Source organism: Mesocricetus auratus, unplaced genomic scaffold (genome assembly GCF_017639785.1).
Source record: "Mesocricetus auratus isolate SY011 unplaced genomic scaffold, BCM_Maur_2.0 Super-Scaffold_100676, whole genome shotgun sequence".
Lineage (NCBI taxonomy): Eukaryota > Metazoa > Chordata > Mammalia > Rodentia > Cricetidae > Mesocricetus > Mesocricetus auratus.
In genome coordinates this window covers 103,059,445-103,084,352 of record NW_024429266.1, presented here as the reverse complement: position 1 = coordinate 103,084,352, position 24,908 = coordinate 103,059,445, and the positions used below count along the sequence as shown (strand labels likewise).

Here is a 24,908-nt window from a genome sequence, read left to right as displayed (position 1 = left end):
TTCCTCTTGCTGTGACAGGGCCCAAGGCTGTGTGTTGTAGCTTGTGTGTGTGGTGTGAGGTGACCTGCGCTTCCCTTCCCCTTCCCTTTGAGTCAGGGTCTCTCCTGCTTACCACTGTGGGCAGCGCACTAGCTAACCTGCCAGCTTTGGGCCAGGCTCCTGTCCGGCTTCGCATGGGTTCTGGAGACCTGAAGTCAAGCGTTGGCTTAGGCTTTCTGTTGCTGTGATAAACACCATGCCCAGCGCAGCTTGGGGAGGAGAGTCAGCTCACAGCTGCAGTCCATCCCTGAGGGGAGGCAGGGCAGGGGCCAGGGAGAAACCCTGAAGGCTCCATGGCCTACTGGTCCTGGACCACCTGCCTGGAATGGCACCGCCCCCAGTGGGCTGGTCCCACCTGCGCCCATCACTTGTCCAGAGGACAATCGGGTGTGAACATTTTCTCAAATGAGATTCCTCTTCCCAGATGACTCTAACTTGTGTCCTGGTGACAAGCTATGTCCCCAGCCCCAGAGACTTAGCTCTGCTCTGGTGGCCCAGCCACTGCTGTCATCCATTCCGTCTCACTGAGGACACACTGGGAACTCACGGAGTGACAAGTGGCTTGTGCAGAGTAAGGCGTTAGAAGAGCACTGTTAGAAGAGCACTTAGCTAGGTCACTTTTGTTTTTCTGAGACAGGGTTTCTCTGTGTGACCCTGGCTGTCCTGGCACTCGCTCTGTAGACCAGGCCTCTGGTCCACCTGCCTCTGCCTCCCGAGTGCTGGCATCAAAGGCGTGCGCCACCAATGCCCGGCCAGCTCCTTGTTTTCTTACTTCTGTCTTGTTTCTCACCCACAAACCCTTTTTTATTTCACACAGGGTGGTGCCCTGGGACAAGTGGAAGAGAAAGGTCCAAGCAAGCAGCGGGCTCACTCCGCACCCTTCATTCCCTTCCTGAGTCCCAGCCCTGTGAGTCTCTGTGCTGCTGTGAGTCTCTTCCAGCTTCAGTACTGCTGCAGGGCGGCCGCCTGTTCCTGCTCCTCAGGGCAGGTGCTGTTCTCAGAAGGGCCGGCTGCCGGTCCCCTCAGACCTGTCCACGCTCTTGGGGACTGCCGGTCCCCTCAGACCTGTCCACGCTCTTGGGGACTGCCGGTCCCCTCAGACCTGTCCACGCTCTTGGGGACTGCCGGTCCCCTCAGACCTGTCCACGCTCTTGGGGACTGCCGGTCCCCTCAGACCTGTCCACGCTCTTGGGGACTGCCGGTCCCCTCAGACCTGTCCACGCTCTTGGGGACTGCCGGTCCCCTCAGACCTGTCCACGCTCTTGGGGACTGCCGGTCCCCTCAGACCTGTCCACGCTCTTGGGGACTGCCGGTCCCCTCAGACCTGTCCACGCTCTTGGGGACTGCCGGTCCCCTCAGACCTGTCCACGCTCTTGGGGACTGCCGGTCCCCTCAGACCTGTCCACGCTCTTGGGGACTGCCGGTCCCCTCAGGTTTGGGCACAGCAGCCTTTCCTGCCCACCCGTTTATTTTCCAGCCTCTTCCATCTCTCCTAGGTCAGCTAGTGCCCAGCCCCCCGGACTGCAGTGAGCCAGCTGGGTCCCTGTACTGGAGTGTCCTATGGATTGCAAAAATCAGCCTCATGCTTGGGGATGGTTTCATCTTTCTTTTATTTTTTTAAAAAAAGCCTCTAAACTCTATGGCTTCAAGGAAGCGCTGGAGAAACCTAGGTTCATTTCTGTACATGTTGTAAAGCAAGAACTCGGCTCCCGCGACCACAGCTAGGCCCTCCTGTGGGGACCACCTTTCCACTGCCCCAGGTCGGGCGTTAAGGCGATTCTGTCCCATGGGCCTAGCACGCAGGGCCGTGCGTGGGTCACGGCCGCCCCGGCTCCCTGTGTGGTGACGTCCCGTGCTCCACCCAATGTTGGTGCAGCATCGTGGTAACTCCCACATGCCTGCCTCCCTTTGGTGGCCTCCCCATTTGACACCCGTGCCCCGGGCCTGCCCCCTCGAGAAAATGGCCTTTGGATCGAGGGGACAAGCTGGACTTTATGAGCTAACGGGGGCGCAGCAGGGACAGCGCGACGCTTCTCTCCTGGTTTTAAATAGTTAATGCTCTCCAAGGGGACGAGACATGGGCGTAGAGATGTCCGCCAAAGTCCTGTGTGAAGGAAGTGACCCCAAGTCCCCGAAGACGGTGCCTGAGGTTGGGCCAAGGAGCCCCATGCCACCGAGGACACTGCCAGCCTCCTGGATGCCCGCCTGGGGACCGTGGGCAGCAGCTGCTCCGGCCCTCACTTGTGCCGCTGCAAAGATTTTCTCTTTCTCCTCTTGAAGAAGCAGCAGCATCTGTGGGTGACAAGGGAGGTGACAAGGGACAACTAGGGCAGTGACACAGGAGTGCAGGGGCAGAGCGGGGACCAGAGGGACAGAGGACGAGGTGACGAGGTGAAGGGACAGTAGAGAGAAGGGACAGTGGAGAGAAGGGACAGTGGAGAGGTGGCAGGCTGGCGGTGACAATGGCACCGGGGTTAAGGTGACACGGGAGTGATCACAGGGGTAAATAGTGGGTGACAGCAGTGGTGACGGGGTAAACAGTGACCAGCATGGGCAGACTCCCTGTGACAGAGTCCTGGGCCTTACTTGGTTTCATCCGCCACCTCTACTTCTGCAGGGGCCGCGATGGGGGCGTTGGAGTGGCCCGCGGTGGGGTCGTCTGCGTTCAGCTCTCCATTAGTGGAGTTCAGTGCCTGGCGGGCAGTGAGAGTCAGGCTAGCACCCTGCTTACTTTGTGTCGGGGGCATCACAGGCCGCCATCCCCTCCAGGACAAGCCCTGGGCCTCACCTGGTTCTTGCTGTGGGGCTGGGCTTTGTCGCGATGTGGTGGCTGGGAGGGCGCATCAGTGTGGATGCTGCCGATTGGTGTCGGCTGCGAGAGCAGATGTCAGGACCGGATGGAGCCGCAGGCGCCGCTGCAGCCCCAGGACAGTTCCTGACCCGAGCCCTCTGGACCACGTCCCTCCCACCGCGGCTCCCGCCCACCGCCTCGAGGTACAACCCGGGGTGGGGGTGCGCCTGCACCCCTTCGACCATTCCATGGGGGGGGAGGCGTCTACGTGTGCACCCAGCTGCGGGCTGGGCTCCCTCTCTCTCACCCCTGCGGGCTGGGCTCTCCCTCTCTCACCCCCTGCGGGCTGGGCTCGCTCTCTCTCACCCCTGCGGGCTGGGCTCTCCCTCTCTCTCACCCCTGCGGGCTGGGCTCTCCCTCTCGCACCCCACCTGCGGGCTCCACACTGGTGCCCTCACGCGAGTTCTAAGCACGGGTTCTCTCACATCACCTGCACGTACCAGGGGCTTCCCGGCCCAGTCATATTCGTAGTCGAACACGTAGCCGCTGCGGTCGAAGAGGTCGGTGAAAAGCTTCCTCAGGTAGTCGTAGTCTGGCTTCTCGAAGAAGTCCAGGCGCCGTACGTAGCGCAAATAGGTGGCCATCTCCTCTGCAGGAAGACAAGGAGCGGGGGTGTGGTCACGCGGACGGCCAGACTGAGACGTGGCCTGGCCACCGTGGGACAGCCAAGGGGCGTGGCCGGGCCACCGGCTCCTCACCCGGGAAGCTCTCGCACAGCGCCTCGATGGGCGTGGCGCGCTTGGTGTCACCGATCTTCTGGTAGCGCTCCTTCAGCGTGTCGGCCTGCATGATGCGAGCTTGGTCAGGGTCAGCGCCCAGTCCCGCGCCCCGCCCCCACCCGGGAGGCCCCGCCTACCTTGAGCCCCTGCCAAGGCAGGCTGCCACGCAGGAAGTACATGAACATGTGTCCCAGTGCCTCCAGGTCGTCCCTGCGGCTCTGCTCTGCGGGGACAGCACGGGCTCAGCCACTGCCCCGCGCCCCCCACCCGCAGCGCCGCTCGCCCTTGCCCAGCGGCTCGCCCTTGCCCAGGCGCTCACCCTTGCCCAGGTGCGTGTTGATGCTCATGTAGCGCGCCGTGCCTGTCAGGCTCTTGTGCTCGCGGTATGGGATGTGCTTCTTGGTCTCAGGGTCGATGTACTCCTTGGCCAGCCCGAAGTCGATGATGTGGATGGCATGCTGCCGTTTGCTGCCCGGCCGCCCGACCAGGAAGTTCTCGGGCTTCACATCGCGGTAGATGAGACTCTTTGTATGCACGTACTCCATGCGCGTGATCTGCGAACCCGGATCGGGGTTCAGCGCCCTGGCTTCGCCACACCCTGCCCCACCCGCCAGCCCACCCGGCCGCACCAGCTGGATGGCTATCATCAGCACGGTCTTCAGGGTGAAGGTGCGGTCGCACAGGTCGAACAGGTCCTCCAGGCTGGGCCCCAGCAGCTCCAGCACCATGGCATTGTACTTCCCGCACGGGCCGAAGTAGTAGACCTGAGGGACGCCCTCTGTGGAGGGAACACGCGCGCTGGATGCCCAGAGCCCAGCCTGCCCGCCCCACCCCCAGCCCGCCTCCCAGGAGCCCGCCTCACCTGCCGTGCTAAGCTGCTTGTAGAAGCGGTACTCCAGATGTAGCTGCGGGGCCCGGGACTTGATGGGCTCCTGCGGGACAGGGCACTGTTACCCAAGCCCTCCTCCCGGGCCTGGGGTGCACGGTGGGGCAGGGCAGGGTACACTCACCAGCTTGATGGCCACGTACTCGTTTGTATACAGGTTCTTTCCTGGGGAGGGGTGACAGAGAGGGCATCATGACTGCGGGCTACGGGGCCCATCCCACCCAGGTCCCCGGCAGCCTGAGGAACCCCTCCCAGCTGCCCAGGGACCCCTACTGCAGCTTACTACTGGCATGCAGTCATGGGGAGAGGACGCCCTTGGGCCCCAGCAGGTCAGACAGCCCCTCCTCACACTGGCGGGGGCGTGGTGCTCAGTGGCCTTGTCATTGACCCCACCCACCCCATGAATCCCGCAGTTCCACACAGCCTGCCTCCCCTGCAGGGCCACACCTGCCGAAGAGCGGCCTCCCAGCATCCTCTTTACCTCCGGGCCACACACCCCAGCGGCTGCGCCTGCCAGCCTCGAAGGGAAAACATGTTCCTACCACAGGGGCCCAACATACAGCAGCAGGCAGGGCCACTGGGTGGGCCCCTGGCCAGGCTGCTCTCACGGCCTCTGTCCTGGTTCCCAGTCACCGGGCAGGAATGCCCACTCCCTGGCTCTCCTGGACACCTGCTGTGAGCCGCCAGAACACCTCAGGCTGTGTAAGGTGCAGCGCCATGGAGTTTCTTCAGAGGTGGTCCATGTCTCCACCCCTCAACCTTCTCTGTGCTAGGCCAGCTGTCACCAGAGAGGGTCTGTCTAAGGGTCACTGCCCTGGGCTGTGGCGCTATGGGGCCATGGCTCTCACATGCGGGAAGCTGGGCTGCTGAGCGATGCCAGCCCTGTCAGCCGCAGCTGCCAACACCTTCCCACGAGCAGGTGTCTCTAACATTAGCCACCTCAGGGCCTCTCTTCATTCCTCTGGGGCTCTGCTGATGACAGCGTCTGCTGACCCACCCCTGACCCCCTTAGCCTGCCTGGCACCTAAGCCAGGTCCTTGGGGGCCCCGGGACTGTGCATGTGACAGGCCCAGAGGTCCTGATGCATGTCAGACCTACACAGGCTGACGCTGTAGCTGCCCAGTGTTCAAGTGAGCCCTCCATCTCAGTGCGGGGCGGCGCCTGGTCAACAGGGAGCCCAGAGGTCTGTGCAGGGCGCTGCTTGGCACACACCTGAAAGCCCGAGTTCAAGCTCCAAGAACCCACAGAAAGGTGCAAGGAGAGGAACGAGTCCAGAGTCCTGACTCCAGGGTGTGTGACATGTGTGCTCCCAACACACCACTTTCCCCTAAAAGTGGGCGTGGCTGGGGAAATGGATGTGGGTGAGGGCCCAGCAGCCACGAGGGGTCTCACAACCGCCCCTCACTTTAATTCTACGGGGTCAATGGCCTCTTCCAGCCTCCCCAGTCACAAATACCCCCACATAAAACAAAGCTTTTTTAAACCTTAAAACAAAGGTGTTGGGGGGGAGTGGTGGCACACACTTAGTCCCAGCACTCGGGAGTAGAGGCAGGTGGGTCACTGTCCTGTGAGTCCTGCCTAGCTTGGTCTACACAGTGAGTTGCTGGCCAGCCAGTGCACAATGGGACCCTGTCTTAAGAAGAAGAACGGGATGGTGCAGGAAGAAAGTTGCACAGACATAAGGGCTTCAATTTTCCCATTTAATGAACAATTATCTCTACAGATTCAAGTGGCCCCAGGCCAGATAGACAGACCTCCTGGAGTATGGGAAGAAGAAGGAGCCAGGGTAGAGTCCATCCCTGAAGAGGATGAGGGCTCAGACAAGAGGCACTCCATACTCACCAAGGAAACCACCACCTTCAAAGCCTTTTCTCTCTTTGTGGGCAGGGGGAAGGGAGACAAATTCTCACTATGTAGCCCAGGGTAACCCGCAACTCAGGAGTCCCCACCTCAGTATCCCGTGGTACCAGGTTAGTTTAGAGCTGGGGCAGGAAGGGGCTGGCTCACGCTAAGCACACAATACCACTAAGCCACATCCTAACCTGTATTCACGGCATAAATGGCTGATGGGGACTCTGAGCAGCCGGCAGTGAGGGAGCCAGCCCTGTACTCCAACATAGGTCAGAGTCTCCAAGCTGGTGTCATAAGCTCCACGCCTTGCAGCCAGCACAGGGAACAGCAAGCAGCCCAGAACAGCCCAGAGCCCAACATACCAGCTCAGTGGAAACTACTGGGGCCTCACTCTGCCCAAGCCCTGTGCAGATCTGCAAAGAACCGGAGCTGGTGGCGGCCACCCACTGCCCGTCAGCGCCCCTGGCCAGGCGCGCCCGCACGCATGTGCTCACGCCTGCCACGTGTGGCTGGGTACTCAGGTCTGCAGCTTTCAGCTAGGCCTCAGGAGACACCTCAGGTCAGCCTCACTGCACACGACGGGTCCCAAGCTGGCCTTGTAGCCAGGGAGTGCGACCACCCACAAAGCCCCCTACAGGAGACGGAGGGCTGACTGAGCCCCGACTCAGCTGTCCCCTCAGGGTCACCAGACTGCGTCCTCACATCCGCTCACTGACCTGATGGGAACTGCCACCTGAAAGCGGGCGGAGCAGAGGGTGACAGTTCCAGGAGGCACGCACAGGCCGCTGGGTTCAAGGCCCTCAGCTGTCTGCCTTTGCGGTTGGATCCAGCTGTTCCTCAAGCATCGCTTCCAGGTGAGGTCTAAGGACCTGTGCTGCCTGATGGGTCTATGCACAGATGGGCCTCTGTTTTATTATTTTTTACCATGTATAGCTGAATGTGCATTGGTGTTTTCCCTGCATGTGTGTATGTCTGTATGAGCGTGTCAGAGATGCCCTGGAACGGGAGTCATAGACAGGTGTGATCCACCATGTGGTTGCTGGGAATTGAACTCAGGACCTCTGGAAGAGCAGTCAGTGCTCTTAACCTCTGAGCCGTCTCTCCAGTCCCGTTTTTTTATTTTTTTATTTTTCAGGACAGGGTTTCTCTGTATTGTTTTGGAGGCTGTCCTGGAACTCACAGAGATCTGCCTGCCTCTGCCTCCTGAGAGCTGGGATTAAAGGCTGAGCCACCAACGCCGGCTCCCATTTTTTTCTTTTTTCTTTTTTTTTGGTTTTTCGAGACAGGCTGTCTCTGTGGCTTTGGAGGCTGTCCTGGAACTCACTCTGTAGACCAGGCTGGCCTCGAACTCACAGAGATCCGCCTGCCTCTGCCTCCTGAGTGCTGGGATTAAAGGCGTGCACCACCAACGCCCAGCTTCCCATTTTTTTCTTAAGGAGCTGGATGGGGACAAGCTCCTGCACGTAGGTCTCCACAACTCTACTCAGGGCCAGGATGTGACACTTGGGGGACCCAGGGGCTCAGCGAGGCGTGTGGACCAGGCCCGCCAGAGCAGATACTCCTGAGTCTGCACGGTGACGGGAGCCACTGGAGTAGGAGCTGGGCTCTGCAGCTGAGAGGCCAGGGTGAGGGAGCTATGAGTCCCTCAGTGAGTACCCTTCCTTCCCAGTACACAGCCAGGGCCCCTCCTCCCTGAAGACCCTAGCGGTGGACCAAAGACAGCGTAAGCAAGCTCACCTAGGCGAAGCTCCCCGAAGTTCCCGCAGCCTATCTTCTTGCCGACTCGGAAGTTGGGGCCCACCATCAGGACCCCTGAGCTGGTCCCCGAGCCGCGGACGCCGTGGTTGCTCCGGTTTGTGCCAGTCTTGGACATTCTCCGGCCCTCCTCCAACTCCCCCTTCCCTCCTTTCTTGTCAAAATCCATAAGTTTGTGGTACCCTGGCCTCTCCACGGTGACTGCCGTGAGATCCGAGTGCGAAATCTGAGCTCACGCCCAGCCTAGTACACCATTGCGCCCGGTGGCCCCTCGGCTCCTGGTTATTGACATCCGGGCGCGCTCCCAGGCCAGGCCGCGGTGCTCATCTTGGTGGCCTCAGGGTCGCTTGCAGGGAGAGAAGACATTCTACCAACAGGTCCCACCGCCTTAAATCTCGTGGTGCCCAGCTGTGAAGAAACAGAGGCACAGGTTGGCTGATATGCTCCCAGCTGGGCTGCTCCACAAAGACCTTTGAAGGTGTGGGCAAGAGCTCTCCTGGGAGGGAGGGAGGGAGGGAGGGAGGGAGGGAGGGAGGGAGGGAGGGAGGGAGGGAGGCAGGCACATCTGGCTCTGTGGAAGACTCTCATGCCCTGCTGACCCTGAGAGGTCAGAGATCACAGCAAAGGCTACTGTGGCATGACAGGTGGAGGCTGACAGAGTTAAGGGACTGGTCTAGTCACATGCCCTACTTGTCACATGACTATGCCATCAAGTGGCACTGGCACCTTGGAAATCTAAAGCAAGAAAGGAAGTCAGGGGCTGGAGAGATGGCTCAGAGGTTAAGAGCACTGACTGTTCTTCCAGAGGACCTGAGTTCAATTCCCGGCAACCACATGGTGGCTCACAGCCACCTTGAATGAGATCTGGTGCCCTCTACTGGCCTGCAGGCAGAAGGCTGTATACACAATAAATAAATAAAATATAAAAAAAAAAAGAAAGAAAGAAAGGAAGTCAGATCCAGGGTAAGAGGTGCATACAGCCAGGCGGTGGTGGCACACGCCTTTAATCCCAGCACTCGGGAGGCAGAGGCAGGCGGAGCTCTGTGAGTTCAAGGCCAGCCTGGTCTACAGAGCGAGTTCCAGGACAAGCTACAGATAAAACCTGTCTTGAAAAACCAAAGAGGTGACCCACAGGCCAGAACACAACATGGGCTGCCAAGACAAGGAAAGTGCCAGATGGCAGAGCAGATGGTGCCCATGTAGCCAGGAGCCCGACCAGACCTAAGAGGGAGGCGAAAGGACTCCAACCATGCAGGCAGCCATGGCATCGAGCGAGGCACACGGTGTGCAGCGCTGGACAAACAGGGAGAGCACGGCAGGGCCCCAGGCAGTGGGCGCCCACCCCGCACCCAGTCTCAGCCCCACAGCCTGCTGTCTTTCCAGGGTGCCAGGCCGTCCACACAGGACAGCTAGGACGGCTCAGCCAGCTTCTGGAAGTGCCCAAAAATGGGCACGCACTCCTGGGTCACAGACGTCAGGACAGAGGCAGTGACAGGCAAGGGAGGCTTGGAGCACACACAGCCTGGCCTGACTCAAGTCTGCCTCCAGGCGATGCCAAACCTCTGCAGGTACAAGGGGTTATAAGAGGGGTGGGGGCAGCCGGGCGTTGGTGGCGCACGCCTTTAATCCCAGCACTCGGGAGGCAGAGACAGGCGGATCTCTGTGAGTTCGATGCCAGCCTGGTCTACAGAGTGAGTTCCAGGACAGGCTCCAAAGCCACAGAGAAACCTTGTCTCGAAAAACCAAAAAAAAAAAAAAAAAAAACCCAAAAAAAAGAAAAAAAAAAAAGAGGTGTGGGGGCTGGGCACGGTGGCACCTGCTAAGGCTGGGGTCATTTCTGGCCCGTGACCAGGACAGGGAAAGTGTCACACAGTGCAGGGTCTCATGAAAACTAGGCCAAGCAAACAGGCCGTGGGGAGAGGGTGGAGCCTGAGGTGCTGGAAGCTATGGAGGGCTCCTCACACCTGCATTCTCTGGCCGCAGACACCCAGAATGTCCGGAGCAGCTGCTCCCTCACTGTCCACCTGCACACACTTGGTGCTCTGATCTGCATTCTGGTGTCACCTGTGGGCGAGGCACGGTGTCTGTGTGCACACGTGTGACCACTGTTTCCAGTGAGGGTCTCTCTCTGAACAGGACTCTCCTGGGGTAGTCCTACTGTCTGCACCTCACTGGATAGCCCAGGCTGTCCTCGATCTCACAGAGCTGCCAGCCTCTGCTTCTCACGTGCAGACGTGCTGGGTCACCCAGCTCTCCACTTTCAAGACAAACACTTTACCAGCAAAGCCATCTGCCCAGACCTTGGGTTTGCTTTTTGAGACAGGCTCCTCCTGCCTTAGACGCTGAGTTCACAGGTATATGCTACCACAGCCGGGCATGCAGGGGCACCCTCACCCGCTAGGCCATGTGTGCTCCTGGGGCACATTTGGAGAGACTGCCAGCCCCCTGGCATCCCATCCCCGGCACTAGGCCCCTCCCACTGTCTCATCCGGGCAATGATTCACAGGCTTGCTTGGAGTCCTGCTCCCACAGTGTTCTGCTGGGTCGTGGGTACAGCCAGCCCACTGATGCAGTGAGCTACAGAGAGCACAGCAGCCACAGCACCGTCCTGTCAGTCACCGACTGGTCCACGCCACGGCTCTCCTCACCGCAGGCCATAAGGGAACCTGGGCAGTCAGCCTGGCTCCCCAGCGGAAATGTGCAATCTCCCTCTTGGGTATGTGGCGGGGACCTCTCCTCAAGATAGAGGGGGCCACTGAGAAAACATAAGTGGGACCCACTCCCAGCTCAGATTCACATTGTGGGGTCCACAGGGCTGGAGACCAGATCCCAAAGCACCCCTACGGTGGTTCACAGCAGCCCACACGGGTTGCCACATTGTGGACAGCTATACCACAGGTCACCAAGGACCTGCACCCCACCTAGGACACCTACAAAAGCTCAGCACCCTGGGGGAGAAGCTCTTAGAGGTTGTGCAGAAGGTTCAATGGGTTGGGCCCCTCCTGTCTCCCTCTCCTCACTGGGCCACTGAACAGCAACAGCACGGCAGGCATTGGAAGGCGTGCCCGCAAGGCTAGTGCCACAAGGTGCCAGCCAGCACTGTGGGCCTCAAGGATGGTGAGGAGACAGGTGTGGCCAGGGGCTCACACCAGGCCCCAGGTACCTCCAGGGGCAGGTGCAGAGGCAGGAGACTGGCGGAGACTGGACCAGGGCCACCTACTTTTCACTCTTGCCCGGCCAGGGCCACACCCGGGCAACTGTCACTCAGAGTATCCCTCCACACATGCAGTCACCAGGGAGTCCACGAAGCACTGACAGGGCTGACGGTGGCTCAGTGAACCTAGCATGCAGGAAGCCGTGGGACCATCCCTAACACAAACCAAATCTGGGGGCTGGAGAGACGGCTCAGAGGTTAAGAGCACCGACTGCTCTTCCAGAGGTCCTGAGTTCAATTCCCAGCAACCACATGGTGGCTCACAACCATCCGTAATGAGATCTGGTGCCCTTTCCTGGCTTGCAGACATACATAGAGGCAGGATGTTGTATTCATAATAAATAAATAAAATCTTAAAAAAAAAAAACCAAATGTGGAGATGCACACACTCCATCCTCCCAACATGCAGGAAGCAGAAGCAGGATTTGGAGTTCAAGGCCAGTCTGGGCTACCTGAGACCCTGTTCTCAAAAGCACCATCACAGGCCAACAAGTGATGACTCAGTGGGTGAGGCTGCCTGGTGAAGTCTCCCGGCCCACAAACGGTCCTCCATGCACACGGGGAGAATGCAAGCCGCTTCCATAGACACATGCCAACTGTACACAAAGAACACTTTAAAACTGCACACAAACGCAGAGGGACTGTCCAGTGGCGGAGCCCAGGACTCTACCTGTTACAGGTGACGGCTCACACGAGGAAGGGCGCCAGCTCTTCCCGGCACTTGTCCTGTTACAGACCTCCACATGCCTCGAGTCCCCAGACAGGACACCACTGACACACCGAGAGCAGCCCACCTCTGCAACTGACAAGCCAGCCAGTGGCGGCCATGCGGCCCGGCTGGGGTGCTGCTGCCGTGCCCCCCCCCCGCCCCGCTGTCCTCCCCTCGAGTGCCCTCTGCAGAGGGCAGGTGAAGTCCCACATGGGGCTCCTCTGTGTGGGAGGGCTGCACAAGCAGGGAGTGACATCAGGGGAACCTAGAGCAGGGACACTTGGCTGTGTCAAACGCAAGGACTCTGAGGACAGGGCAGGCTGCCGTGCCTTCCTCAGTATCGGGACGGCTGCAAACGCAGAGCTGCCCAGAAGGCCCAGGGCTCGTCAGGTGAACGCAGCCCACCTATGGTGTGTGGAGGGCAAGAGGCAGCCTAGGGCCTGCTCTGGAGGCTCAGTCCCGGCAGCCCACCTATGGCGTGTGGAGGGCAAGAGGCAGCCTAGGGCCTGCTCTGGAGGCTCAGTCCCGGCAGCCCACCTATGGCGTGTGGAGGGCAAGAGGCAGCCTAGGGCCTGCTCTGGAGGCTCAGTCCCGCCAGGATGAGGCAGGAGGACACCGCTGCAGGCTCAAAGCAGGCAGGCTACGGAGGGAGCAAACCCCACTACACTGCTGTGCCCTGATCTATGGCGTTCCTGGGCCAGTGAGTACACTGTCTACATCCTGAGTGGACACGGCAGCAAGGTGACACCAGAGAGCCACCTGTCCACTGTTCCCACGCATCCTACAGTTCAGCTGGGGACACAACAGCCACTATCTGTCCTATGTCAGTGCCACCGGGCCAGGGGAGGACCTGAAAGCTAGCATGAAACGGGGCCACACTGTAGGGGATGGTGGGGATGACCTGAAGACATCACAGGTGCCCCTGACACAGACCAATCTCTCACTACTCCTCACAAGAAGAGCTACACAGACACGGGCTATGTGGCAGTCCATGGTGTCCAAATGAGGATACCAGCAGACGGCTGTCACTCCAACACAGAGGGCCAGGAAACAGTCTTGGTGACAAGCAGCCGTAGTCTCTCAGGCACACCTGAGCTTGTGCAGTGACCTGGGACCCCAGAGAAGAGGAAATGCCACTAGTCCTGGCCCTGGCTGAAACCAGCTAAAAATAGAGTGTTTGGAAGGCAGGCAGGCAGGCCTTCCGGGCCTAAATAAATTCCTCCTTGGCCTGACCCACAAGGCCCAGAGCCCAGGCTGTCCCCAGGGATGAGCCCAGGCCCAGGGGAAACGCTGGGCTAGCCTGGACAAGGACAGGCTGAGAAGCCGGTATAGGGTGCTCACCCAGGGAGCTGGCTGACAGCTGGCTGGACTCCCACCAGAGACACCCCTCCTTGCAAGGCCCCAGCACGCACCTGCCCTGTTCTTTTTGGGGTCCCCCATCTTGCTGGGGCCCTGGCTGCTCCCCTGCTGGAGGCCCCCAGCCTCTTCTCTGCATCTCCACTCAGTGATGTCACAGTCCCTGGCTGACGTCACTGGCAGTTCCCAGGCTAGACCTGGTACCCAGCTGAGAAGACAAGCAGGAACAACACCCGCCGTGAGGACATGCAGTGGGTGGGGCAGCCCCAGAGCCACTACACCTAGGTGACTGCCCAACGTGGACTGTTTCCTGTCTCTTGAAGACCCAGGCTGTGCCACAGCACGGCTCCCCAGCACTGAGAGTCGCGGAAGATTGCTAGAGAAACTCGGGGTTCAAACAAGACAGGAGTGGAGCCTGATCAGCAAGGGCTGGTGCCACCTGACTGGTGGGCAGCAGGGCTAAGTTGATGACCAAGAGGCCTACGCCTGCCCCATGAGGCTGATGGCAGTGGGGGGCTGGGCTTGGGACTCCTACACAGGCCCACACAACGGCCAGACTTCTCATTACCTTGTCTTTGGAGAAAGTCACCCCGGGTATCATCATAGCTTACTTGCTCGTGGTCATGGTGCAGGGGGATGTCTGGGGATGGATGGGTGTGGAGGGAGCACTGTGGTGGTGGGAGCACTTCTGTGCAGCCATGGTCAGTGTTGAGGGCTCACTAACAGCTGAGCCGACAATCCCCAGAAAAGAGCTGAGAGCCTGATGGCAGCAATGGGAAGAGCTGTGTGTGCCAGTGAGGGTCTAGGACCATCTGGGGCACCCATCAACAGACCAGAAGACACGGCCAACCCCAGCCTCAGCCACGTGAGCCGCAGTGCTCGCACACACAACTGGGCCCGACACTCATACAGGACATCGGCACAGGACGCCACATGGACCTATGGGACGCTGCGGCCAAGACACCGGTGTACACGGGTACTGGCAGGCTGGACAACCAGTGTGCACGCCATATAACGAGGGGCCACCACCCTGCTCTCTGTGCTCTGGTGCCCAAACACCTCTACTTCATGAACTACAAAAATACAGGCAAAGGGCAAAGATGGGGGGGCACATGGCCTCCTTCCCTACTCGCCAGCCAGAGCAGGTGGCGGCCGTCTGAGGCTGAGGACCTTGTACCCTCTGCCATCGTGTGGGTCGCCATGAAGGTTGGTGACCAAGGTCTCAGTGAGGGTGACTCTGCTCTTAGAATATGGGCTGTGGGGTAGCCGTTACCACTAGGGGAGCCCCAGTGTAAAGCGAGCAGACGCCATGGGTGCTGAGCAGGACCCACACCAGCAGGACATGGCCAGGAACCGGGTTGCGCTGCACAGTGGCGCCATCTGCCTTCCCATGCTCTCCACAGTGTGTGTGGAGCACAAGCCACGCAGCACGAGAATGGTGTGGGGCTCAGCCCCATCCCACGCAAGAAAGGACAACTCAGCTACAGGTCCCTGTCCAGCAGGAGAGCCTGGGGATTCTGCAAGTGTCACCAGGAACAGTCAGAAAAACCTCTAATGGGTGATTCTCAAAGATGGCCTTGCAGCAACCCTGCCTCAGCCCTCACGACCCACTCAATTATAGTCCGGGGCCAAGGGGGACGTGTGCGTGCGTGAGTGTCTCCACCTTATGATGAGGCTGTCTCTCTCCTGAGCCCACAGGCAGCTCAGTGAGAGCACTTGCCCACAGGTGGCCACTATGCCCACTCAGCCCCTAAGTGAGCCCTGAGCTTGGCTGCCATTTCACCCAGCACTTTTACCCAAGCTGGCCCTGAACACTGATCCTCCTGCCTCGCTGTCCAAAGTGTAGGGGAAGACAGGCGTGAGACACCATGCTTGGTTTTGACACTTTAATTGCAGTATATTGGGAAGGGGATGAGGGGACTCTAGAATTGCATATATTTACGGGTGGAAGTGACTACAAACCTTAGTCCCGAGGGGACAGCTGTCCAGGAGGCACCTCAGACAGACAGTGTGGAGGGCCCAGCACCAAGTTGAAGCACAGGCTCACTGTACACAGTTGCCCACCCAGAAGGGGCAGTCTGCCAGGTGGCCCTGCCTAGGTATGACTTCTCTCAGGGGTCCAGTTAACAACTAAGGCAGCATGCAGATTTCCCAGGCGCCCACAGGGGATGTTCAACCACAGGAAGCACAAGCCACAGATAGTGAGCAGCAGAAAGGGGCTACATGCCACCTGTCAGCTCGGTGGGACCCAACCACCCAGATCCCAGTCTCCCTGGGACTGGGGTAGCTGCACTCTGGGAGCTCCTGGTACAGTCTGCCCTGCGGTCCTGATTCCCACCCCTGACCCCCCCCATCTGAAGACCCTCACAGGCCTAAGCCTGAGCTGGGGGTTCCTTTAGCCACCCCAGGAGTGCCTCCATCTTGCCCACTGCAACCCCAGGAGAACATCCACAGCAAAATCCTAGGAGTCAATGGCTCAAGGTCATTCTCAGCCACCAAGGATAGCCTAGGCTACCTGGGCTTCTGCCTCAAAACCTACGGCAGGGCTCAATGTCCGTTTTGCTAAGTGTTGTGCCACAAACCTTCGTCGCAGCATTCAGGAAGATGGGGTAGGTATGGCTAGCTTGGATTATATGGGAGTATCGACCCTATCTCAAAAGGGGGGTAAGATGTCTCTGTGTAAAGAGCTTGTGAAGGGTGGCACCCCGAGTTTGACCTCTGGAAACTGTGTCAGTGTGGGAGGAGGCCAGTCTGGTCTACACAGCAATTTCCAGCACAGCCAGGGCTACAAAGACCCCTGTACCAAAAAATGAAAAGTTCTAGAAGGGCATCAACTCCAAGTTGCCACCTGACCTCCATGGGTACACTGGCACGCGCCACCACCCATATGCACACGAGAAGTACAAGTACAAGACCCAAGCATGGGGACCCCAATACCAATCTAAAATTAAAAAACAAACGGGAGGCAGAGGCAGGCGGATCTCTGTGAGTACAAGGCCAGCCTGGACTACAGAGTGAGTTCCAGAACAGCCAGGGCTACACAGAAAAACCCTGTTTCAAACCACCCCCTCCAAAAAAAAAGCAAGATGGGGTTTCTTCCCCATGGGTCCAGTAAGGTGTGGCATACCCTCTGGGCCTCTAGGGAGTCAGTGACCTTAGGCACAGCCAAACCAAGTACCCTATTGTCCCCTGGATTGTGTCCTGCTGCCAGACAGCCTTGTCCCTGACTGACTGTAGACCCGTGAAGCTGCATGCTGCCGTTGGATCCTGACCTGTGTCAGAAAGCTCGGTAAGATCCACCATTTAACAGGGTGTGACCCCAGTCTGGCTCAGCCTCATGGCGCTGAGCTGTCCTGAGGGGCAGCGCTGTGGGCAGGAGGCTCCAGAACCCTGAAGGCCTATTCCAGGGGAGGGGATACGGCCCCAAATGAGACTAGTTCTCCAGCATGGGTCCTCCTTCAGAGGAAGAGGATGGGCCGCCACCCAGAAAGCACAGCCCCTAACAGGAGCCCCCACCCAAGAGTGCAGCCTGGGGTCTTAGTGAGCAGAAGCTGTGAAAACCAGACATAACTCTGTCCCCACTGTCACCTGGCACAAGGGGCTTCCTCTCAGGACTGGGGACCATGCCTGCTCCTCTGTCTTCAAGGAGGGCTCTGAGGGCCCCATGAACAGTGGCTGGCCCAGAGGAGGCACTGTGGGGACAGTTGACATGGACATGGGGCCAGAGAGGGTACATGTGGCTCCCAGGCTCAACTTTTTGTCTGTCTGTCTCTCTCTCTCTCTTTTTGTTTCTCTGTAGCTTTGAAGCTGTCCTGGAACTCACTTTGTAGACCAGGCTGGTGTCGAACACACAAAGATCCGCCTGCCTCTGCCTCCCAAGAGCTGAGATTAAAGGCTACGCCACCACCACCCTGCTGTTTTTTGTTTTTCAAGACATGGTTTCTGTGTAGCTTTGCAGTCTGTCCTGGAACCCACTCTGTACATCAGGCTGGTCTTGAACTCACAGAGATCCTCCAGGCTTGGCTTTCTGGCTGCTATAGGTACTGGTGAGCATGCAGTGTGGGACAGAGAGCTTGTAGGCTCAGATGGTCCTCCACCTTTGCAGGTCTTGGGATCCTGTCCCACCAAGTGTCAGTCACCACTGTCTCCTCAGATGACAGGAGGCCATCCAAACACTCTAGGAGCTGAGTGGGGACCTGCTGGTTTCCCTAGCACCACACCCTGAGGCTAAGCCCCTGCTTTGTGTCTCCAGAGTGACCAGGATGGGGACAGCCTTCTGCCACCAGCCTTTGGAAGTAGCAGAGGTCACTGGAAGTGGATGGGATGCCAAAGGGACAGGGCCATGCAAGACAGGGGCTTCCTCAGAGCATAGCTCTACCAGATTCATCTAGTATCTCCTTTGTCCCTGGGGTCACCAGGCTGCCAGACATCTGATCCTCCTACACCAAACAGATTGTCCCCTCTATGAAAGAGGTGCTATGACCATACCCAAGTCCCACAGGCCCCAGATTTGGGGTCCTCACAGAACACCAGCTCTCAGTTGAATGAGCAGTGCCCCCGAGAGCCGGACGCCAAGGCTGCACCAGCGCTGACCAACAGGCTCTTGGGAAGACACTGCTCATGGAGCTGACTGGCCAGCTGATGCCCAGACTACAAGGACAAGGCTTGAGGCCAGCAAGAGCACGGCCGCTGAGCCAGCAGACATGAGATGTGCAGGCGAACCCTTCCTGCCATTACCCAGCGACAAAATTATGGGTTAGGGCCTCCTTCAGGTGGCCTCATCTGTCCCCAGGATAACAAGAAAGCCATGGACCTGTTCTACACCATCTAGACATCAAAGGCCACACTGCATGGCACTTAGCCACAAAAGGAACCTACAGCCCTGCTTTCCCTCCCCCTCCCCACCTGGCCCCCCCTCTAAGGGCTGCCCTGGATGGTCTCCGGCTGCTTGCAGAAGGATGCTGACTGCTGCTGGTGTACATCACACACACAATCAATACCACCTACCCACAGCACAGCTCCTGCCTGTCTGGCGGGTGCGTTCACATCCCAGGACCTACCTCGGACGAGCATCCCTCATCCCTAAGCTCCCCAGGAACACAGTGGTCCCCTGCATTGTCTGGCATGCCACATGCTGTCCTGATTCACAGATCAGCACACTGGCTTCCCCAAAGCTGGGATGGGCATGTTGAAAAGGCTCAATTACAAGAACCTCTCCTACTCCCTTCTGCTGGAAGTGATGACTATGTAATTAAAGAGAAGTCACAGGTAATTCAAAGAAATCCACACTGGGTTTCACACTGTGGACAGCGTGGGCTGCCTGGTCTCTGGGATATGCTTGGAGCACAAGTGACCATCCCAAGGTAGAATCAAAGCAGACAAAAGGCCACCTCTCCTTTCTCTCCTTTGAGCAGGTCCAGCGACACAAGAGGCAGCTAGAGCAGCGCTGCGGGCAAGCGGGCGCACAGACCCCGAATCTCACGCCACACACTCGCCTACAGTGGCTTCAGAGCCCCTGGATCTGGCCCTCCCCAAGGGTCCCCAGCTCTCTTGCTTAGTCCCTCAGGTTCCCTCCCGCTGGCTCCCAGGAAAGCACCAAGGCTCAGAATTAGTGGAAGGGCAGGGACTCAACAGGGTTCATGCAGGGCCTGGAGACCTATGCTGGAAACAGACGACCACACACTTCCCCCTAGCAAGCCTGCATGTACCATCCTTCCCTACACCCAAGCAAAGCCCCCAGGGCACACAAGGAGTCCAAACAACAGTGTCCACCCCACACCCTCCTGGTCAGCACTGTCCCAGCGCTCCTATACCAACAAGGCTTTTGTGCCTTTCCAGGCCAGCCACCAACTGCCACTCCGGGAGGAAGACCCGTCAGCCTCCAGAGCCCTGAGGCACAGGCTGGGTGAGACTGCAGCTTAGAAAGGACAGACAAGTCTCCCCGCCTCCACCTACACACCAACCCCCAGGCTGCTCCCTGCAAACTGCCGTCCGGAGGCCAAGATGAAAACCAGCTGCCCAACCTAGCAGGAGCTGGGTCTCGCCCAGGTCGCACAGTAGATCCCTGCCTGCAGAAATTCTCTCAGTTCCCATCTCCTATTGAGAAAGTTGGGGCAGGGGATCCAGCAGCCTGCTCAGACGTCTCACCCCTCCCTCCTTGATCAGTGTGTTTCCGGAAAACAAAGCCGGTGGCAGAGCGGAAGGGGGAGGGCGCAGGCAGCTGAGCCCAGAGTTCCCAAGCAGCTCCCTGCAACAGGTTTCCCCCCACCTAGCAGGACCCTCTGTCCCTGTCCGCAAACCCCAACTACCCCCCAGACAAACCCTCAGGACCACAAGGGCCAGGAGAGTGGCGGGACAAGGAACCAGGCCCAGAGGGGACGGAGACCGGGTGGAGAGGTCTGGGGACATTGGGGTACGCGGAGAAAAACGTGGGGCTTGCAGATGGTCTGAGCACCTGGGAGAAGACACAGGAAATTGGGGAGTCAGAGCGCGGGGACACGGGTGAGGTCAGAGTGTAGGGGGCACTGAAGCAGAATGGGGGGTCCCGGGAAGAGGTTGACCGGAAGTGGGGGCGTCTGGGTGTCGCAGGTGAGTTGAGCACCTGGGAAACAGTAGACGCGGGAACGCAGGAATAAGAGAGACGGATCAAAGGTGGAGTCGGAGAGAGAGGGGTACTGAGGCAGGGTGACCGGAAGTTGGGGTCGCGCGGTGCAGAGCACCAGTCCGGAACCGCAGGGTGGGGGACGAGAGCGCCCTGGGGCGGAGATGGGGTCAGCGGGGGTCACAGGATCGCGGCACCGCGGGAGTGGGGCGCGGCCGGCCGTGCGCGCGCAACGTTACCTGAGCCCCGCCTGGGGCCCGCGGGCGGCGGCGGCCGAGCTCAGCTGCGCGGCGTCCCCCGCTCCGGGCCCCGCGCACCTTCGCGCTCCGGCTCGGGCCCCCGATCCGGCTCCCGCGCTGCCGGGGCCGGCCTCGGCATGTTCGGCGGAGAGGGCCGGGCTCCGCCGCTCTGCCGCGCCCGCTCCGCGGAGCCCCCGCGCGCCTTACGCCGCCAGCGTCGGCCAGCGGGGGGCGGCGGCCTGCGCGCGCCACTGCGCAGGCGCGACCGAGCCGCGGGAGGCGCGCGCGTTGCTACGTCATAGCGCGGGGCGTGGTCTTTCCGAAGGGGCGTCGCTTTACGATAGCGCGGGGCGTGGCCTTGAGGCACAGAACGTGTCTTTACGACAAAGTGGGCAGGGCCTCTGACAAGGGCGCGGAGCTTCACGACGGCCAGGTGGTGGCTCGACGGCGAGCGCGAAGCTTTGCGACGCTGTGGGGGCGTGGCTCGAAGGTGGCCCCAGCGCTTTAAGCCCCAGGTAGGGCGGGGCTTTGGGGTGGGGGAGGCTCTACAGTGGCCTGGGGGCGTGGTCTTGCGTCGGGGCGGAGCTTTGCCACCCTGGGGCGTAGTTCCTGGCGGGACCCAGCGTTACCACACCGCGGGGGCGGCCGTTTTGCGACGGCTCTTGCGGGTAGGGGGTGTCGCCTCACTGCCGCGCTTTGCGGACAGACCGAGACCGCCTGTCAGCGGGGACAAGAGACTAGCGACTCCGGGAGCGTACCTGAGCTGCGAATACTACCATCAGCAGCCCCACCCTGTGGGGGCGGGGCTTAGGAATCCGCGAGGCCGCGCCTTTCGTTGCTATGGAGACGCGCGGCGGGTCCGGCGGTGCCAACCCGCGTCTGTGACGTCATCGTCTCACCACCTAACGTCACGGTGGGCGGTATCTAGGGGCAGGGTTTTCCTGGAGGGGGATAATGGCGCTGAACCCGGAAGTTACTTCCATAAAAGAAAATAGTATTCTAAAGTTAATGGACCGCACCGCAGAAAATGGTCTATGATCAGAGTCAGGCCGGTTGCCTCAGTGTTAATTCTTGTTTGTTGTTTTTTCTTTTTTGGTTTCTGAGACAGGGTTTCTCTGTGTAGCCCTGGCTGTCCTGGAACTCGCTCTGTAGACCAGGCTGGCCTCGAACTCACAGAGATCCGCCTGCCTCTGCCTCCCGAGTGCTGGGATTAAAGGCGTGAGCCACCAACGCCCGGCCTCCGGTATTAATTCTTAAAAACTTTATTTTGATTTTTTTTTGAAACATGCTATGTAGCTCAGGCCACCCGCCCCCCCACGAATCCTTCCTGTGTCAGCGTACAAGTGCCAGGATGACAGGCGTGACCTTGGTTTTTCTCCTCGTTCTTTGTCATGACGACATCCCCAAGTGCCTGCGCCTCTGGGGTCCCAGTCCTGTGGCAGGGCCCCTTCCGTGCAGAGCAGAGTCCCTACCTGGAGGGAGGCTGCCCCCATGAACCCTGCTGCTTCCCCGATCAAGAGTCACAAATCGCCGGGCGTTGGTGGCGCACGCCTTTAATCCCAGCACTCGGGAGGCAGAGGCAGGCGGATCTCTGTGAGTTCGAGGCCAGCCTGGTCTACAGAGTGAGTTCCAGGACAGTCTCCAAAACAATACAGAGAAACCCTGTCTCGAAAAACCAAAAAAAAAAAGAGTCACAAATCCTCAGAGAGCCTCCCAGGAAGTCCTGAGGGAGGGCACCCAAGTTTCAGGTGATGCCGGGAAAGTGCTGGGGGTGCTTGCTTTTACCAGATGGCTCCTGGTAAGGCCAGATGCTGTGGGCCCGATCCCAGTTCTTGATGGCTGTGTGCTGCTGAATACGACTTCCTTTTGGAAGGGCTGAATCGAGCGTTTGAGGAGCGGAGTCCAGCTTGTTGCGGACGGTAGAGAAGTCCAAGCCATAGTCCCTTTCTTCATTCTGGCTGTAGTGATTCTCTCCTGCGCTGTGTGTGCCGGGCAATATCTCCACACCGTGTTCTGCGAGCCGGTGCAGGAGGGTGCGCACAGTAGGTGAAAGGCTAAAGCATGAAGGGAGCCTTGGCCAGCCAGGGTGACCAAGGTGGAGGGACCAACCAACATGCCAGGCAGACAGAGCATGAGAGAGAGGTTTTATTAGAAAGGGAAGGGAGACCGCTAGGAGGTGGTGGCGCACACCTTTAATCCCAGCACTCAGGAGGCAGGGGCAGAAGGATCTCTGTGAGTTCAAGACCAGCCTGGTCTACAGAGCGAGTTCCAGGATAACCTCCAAAGCCACAGAGAAACCCTGTCTCGAAAAACCAAAAAAAAACAACAACAAAAAAAAGGGACTGGAGAGACGGCTCAGCGATTAGGAGCACTGACTGCTCTTCCAGAGGACCCTGGTTCAATTCCCAGCAAGCACAGAGCAGCTCACTGCTGCCTGTAACTCCAGTTCAAGGGAATCCAGCCTGCTCACACAGACATATATGCTGCAAGCAAAACACCAGTGCACATAAAATAAAAATAAATAAACCATTAAAAACCAGAAGGGGGAAGAGTGAAAAGAGGTAAAGAGACAGAGACAGACACAGTGAGAGGACAGAAGGGGGGTGGCACAGGAAAAGCCCTGTCTGCCCGGGTGGAGAGGAGAGACAGAGAGTCTAATTTTCTAATGGGGTACTGCCTGAGCACATTCTGCCACCCTTATTAGTAAAAAGGTGAAGAGCTAGGCGTGGCAGGTTAGGGAGTAAGGGTGTCAAGTTCTCAAGACTACTTCCTGCTGACCTGGGGGGCATCCACCATCTTTGGGGGGTCTGAGAAAGTAGTAGGGTGCTGCCACCTCCTGGGGTAGCTGGTTGTTTCATCGCAGTCCAGGCTGTACGGAACTCTCTGGAACCTCTTAGACCTGGCAAGATGTTGGCAGAGCAGAGGACAAGATTAAGTTTAGGGAAAAAAAATTCTTAGGTCCTGGTACTTGAGAGGAGGCGGATCATAAGGTGAGGGAAGGGGGTCCCAGGACCAAGGAGAGGTTGGATGATATTCATCTGGAGTGAATCTGACCTGTTTGGGTGGGATCAATTCAGCTTCCTGTAACTTAGAAGAATCCTTTGAATTTGTGAAAACATAAGTTTTAGACACATTAGCATTTCCATTGTTTACGATCTGTACTGACTTTGCATTGTGGAAATGGCAGTATACTCGTGTCAGAAATGATTTGGTTGAAAGCATTAACATTCTTCCTTTCATCTGGAAAACTTTAGCACAATGAAAAGCGCCTTAATCGTGAGCTTGCAGTTACAATTGTATAATGGTGTAGTATAATTGCATTGTATAATGTTTAGTACCCTGTCAGAGTTGGATTCCAGCTTATCAGAACTTTATTGATCAATGCTAAAACTATGAACAGTAGCATAATGAAAGAGAGATCGGGAACATGTTTCATTCGGTAGCATAATGAAAGAGAGAGATTGGGAACATGTTTCATTCTTTTGAATGTTTCAAGTCACTTCTTTTGTCATCACTTAACCCTTTTTATCCTCACACCTTCATAACAAGAATTCATGCACTTTACATTACAGGCTTAGATGTTTCGTTCCTCACACCTTCATACACCCTACACGTTCCTATCTTCAGAGATAACCCTCGCACACCTGTCCCTGAAATCTGTTCTGTGACAGTTGGAGCCTTGGCTGCTGCTACAGTCATCGAAAGCATCAGAGTTCTTGAGGAGGATAAAAATTTACCTGAGTTAATGAGAATGACCGCGATGCTAGCTAGCTGCAACAGTCACTCCCAGAGTCCTCCACAGCTGCTGAGGGCAGAGGATGTAAGGCGCCTGCCTTCTGCTGCTAGCGTGGGACCTGTGGATTAGGAGCTGGAGGGACACTCTCCTACTGGTGGTCCAAGCAGCGTGGAGGAAGTCGATTCCAGTGTCCTCTTGTCACAGTCTGAAGGTCCTTTGTAGCAGTTGAGGTGAAAGGCAGGTTTGCTCAGTGGCTAGCGTGACCACTTCTGTGGGTGGAGTCTCTTCACTATTCACCAGTCTTCTTGGAGGAAATGGGGTTGGACCAGCAGTTGGCCTGTCTGTCTCTTTGTTATGAAAAGCTTTTTAATAAAACATTTTAAATGTCATATTCTCTAGATCGCTGAGCATTTGAGGGGTGTCTGTCTCTGTCTTTAGTTACTTGCCTTGAGCACAGGGGCAGGCCAGCAGAAGGCCTGAACGCTCACAGTAGGGACACTCCTATGTGTGGCGACTGCTTGAATGGATGCATAAACTCCACAGCCCTCACAGGTGTGGGGAAGTTGGGCTTTCCCTCTTTAGACACCCTCCCCATCCTTGCCCCTCTCCACCTGGGCTGTGGCTGTTACTTGCCTCTTAAGCCAGTGCCTTGGGCAGCTCTGAGTATGTAGGAGTTAAAGCCAGGATTAGTGCTGTTCCGGGTAGAGGCTGTGTGACTGTGGATCAGTCACTCACCCACTCTGGTCCTTAGTACTATCTTCCTATGACTTTAGGTTAATGGAAAGGCCTGTAAGTATATGATAGGAATCCAAAAATGAATAAAATACTGCCAACTGTTGTCCCAACTAAGGTGCAAAGGTCTGTGCTTGCCAGGGTTGTCCCAGAAGTGCGTTGACCAGCCCCAGGCCACCTGCTGCAGGCTGGGGAGTTTCAAGACTCCCTCCTACCTAGA

General features: G+C 58.1%; 1 protein-coding gene and 1 long non-coding RNA gene across 5 annotated transcripts; one reads left to right on the top strand and one right to left on the bottom strand.

Annotated features, from left to right (window-relative positions):
- Window positions 1-1,632: 1,632 nt before the first annotated feature.
- Csnk1g2 (casein kinase 1 gamma 2) lies at window positions 1,633-20,414 on the bottom strand. Of its 4 annotated transcripts, none has more exons than XM_040737505.1 (12): window positions 20,221-20,373; window positions 8,084-8,509; window positions 4,620-4,660; window positions 4,472-4,541; window positions 4,239-4,387; window positions 3,929-4,163; window positions 3,747-3,827; window positions 3,589-3,687; window positions 3,331-3,479; window positions 2,828-2,911; window positions 2,626-2,732; window positions 1,633-2,331 (listed from the first exon to the last, which is right to left on the bottom strand). In XM_040737505.1, exons 2-12 carry the CDS (start codon window positions 8,268-8,270, stop codon window positions 2,277-2,279), a joined length of 1,257 nt encoding a protein of 418 aa, XP_040593439.1. In that variant the 5' UTR covers window positions 8,271-8,509; window positions 20,221-20,373; the 3' UTR covers window positions 1,633-2,276. The 4 variants fall into 4 exon arrangements, 3 of the variants coding, with proteins under 3 accessions (XP_040593439.1, XP_040593440.1, XP_040593438.1); XM_040737506.1 differs by having other exon boundaries at window positions 3,589-3,673; window positions 3,747-3,832; window positions 20,221-20,361; XM_040737504.1 differs by having other exon boundaries at window positions 3,589-3,673; window positions 3,747-3,832; window positions 4,239-4,541; window positions 20,221-20,365.
- Window positions 8,450-11,609, top strand: LOC121136696. Its single transcript, XR_005873752.1, has 3 exons — window positions 8,450-8,579; window positions 9,485-9,669; window positions 10,608-11,609. It is a non-coding gene; the product is annotated as an uncharacterized LOC121136696 (long non-coding RNA).
- Window positions 20,415-24,908: the final 4,494 nt, after the last annotated feature.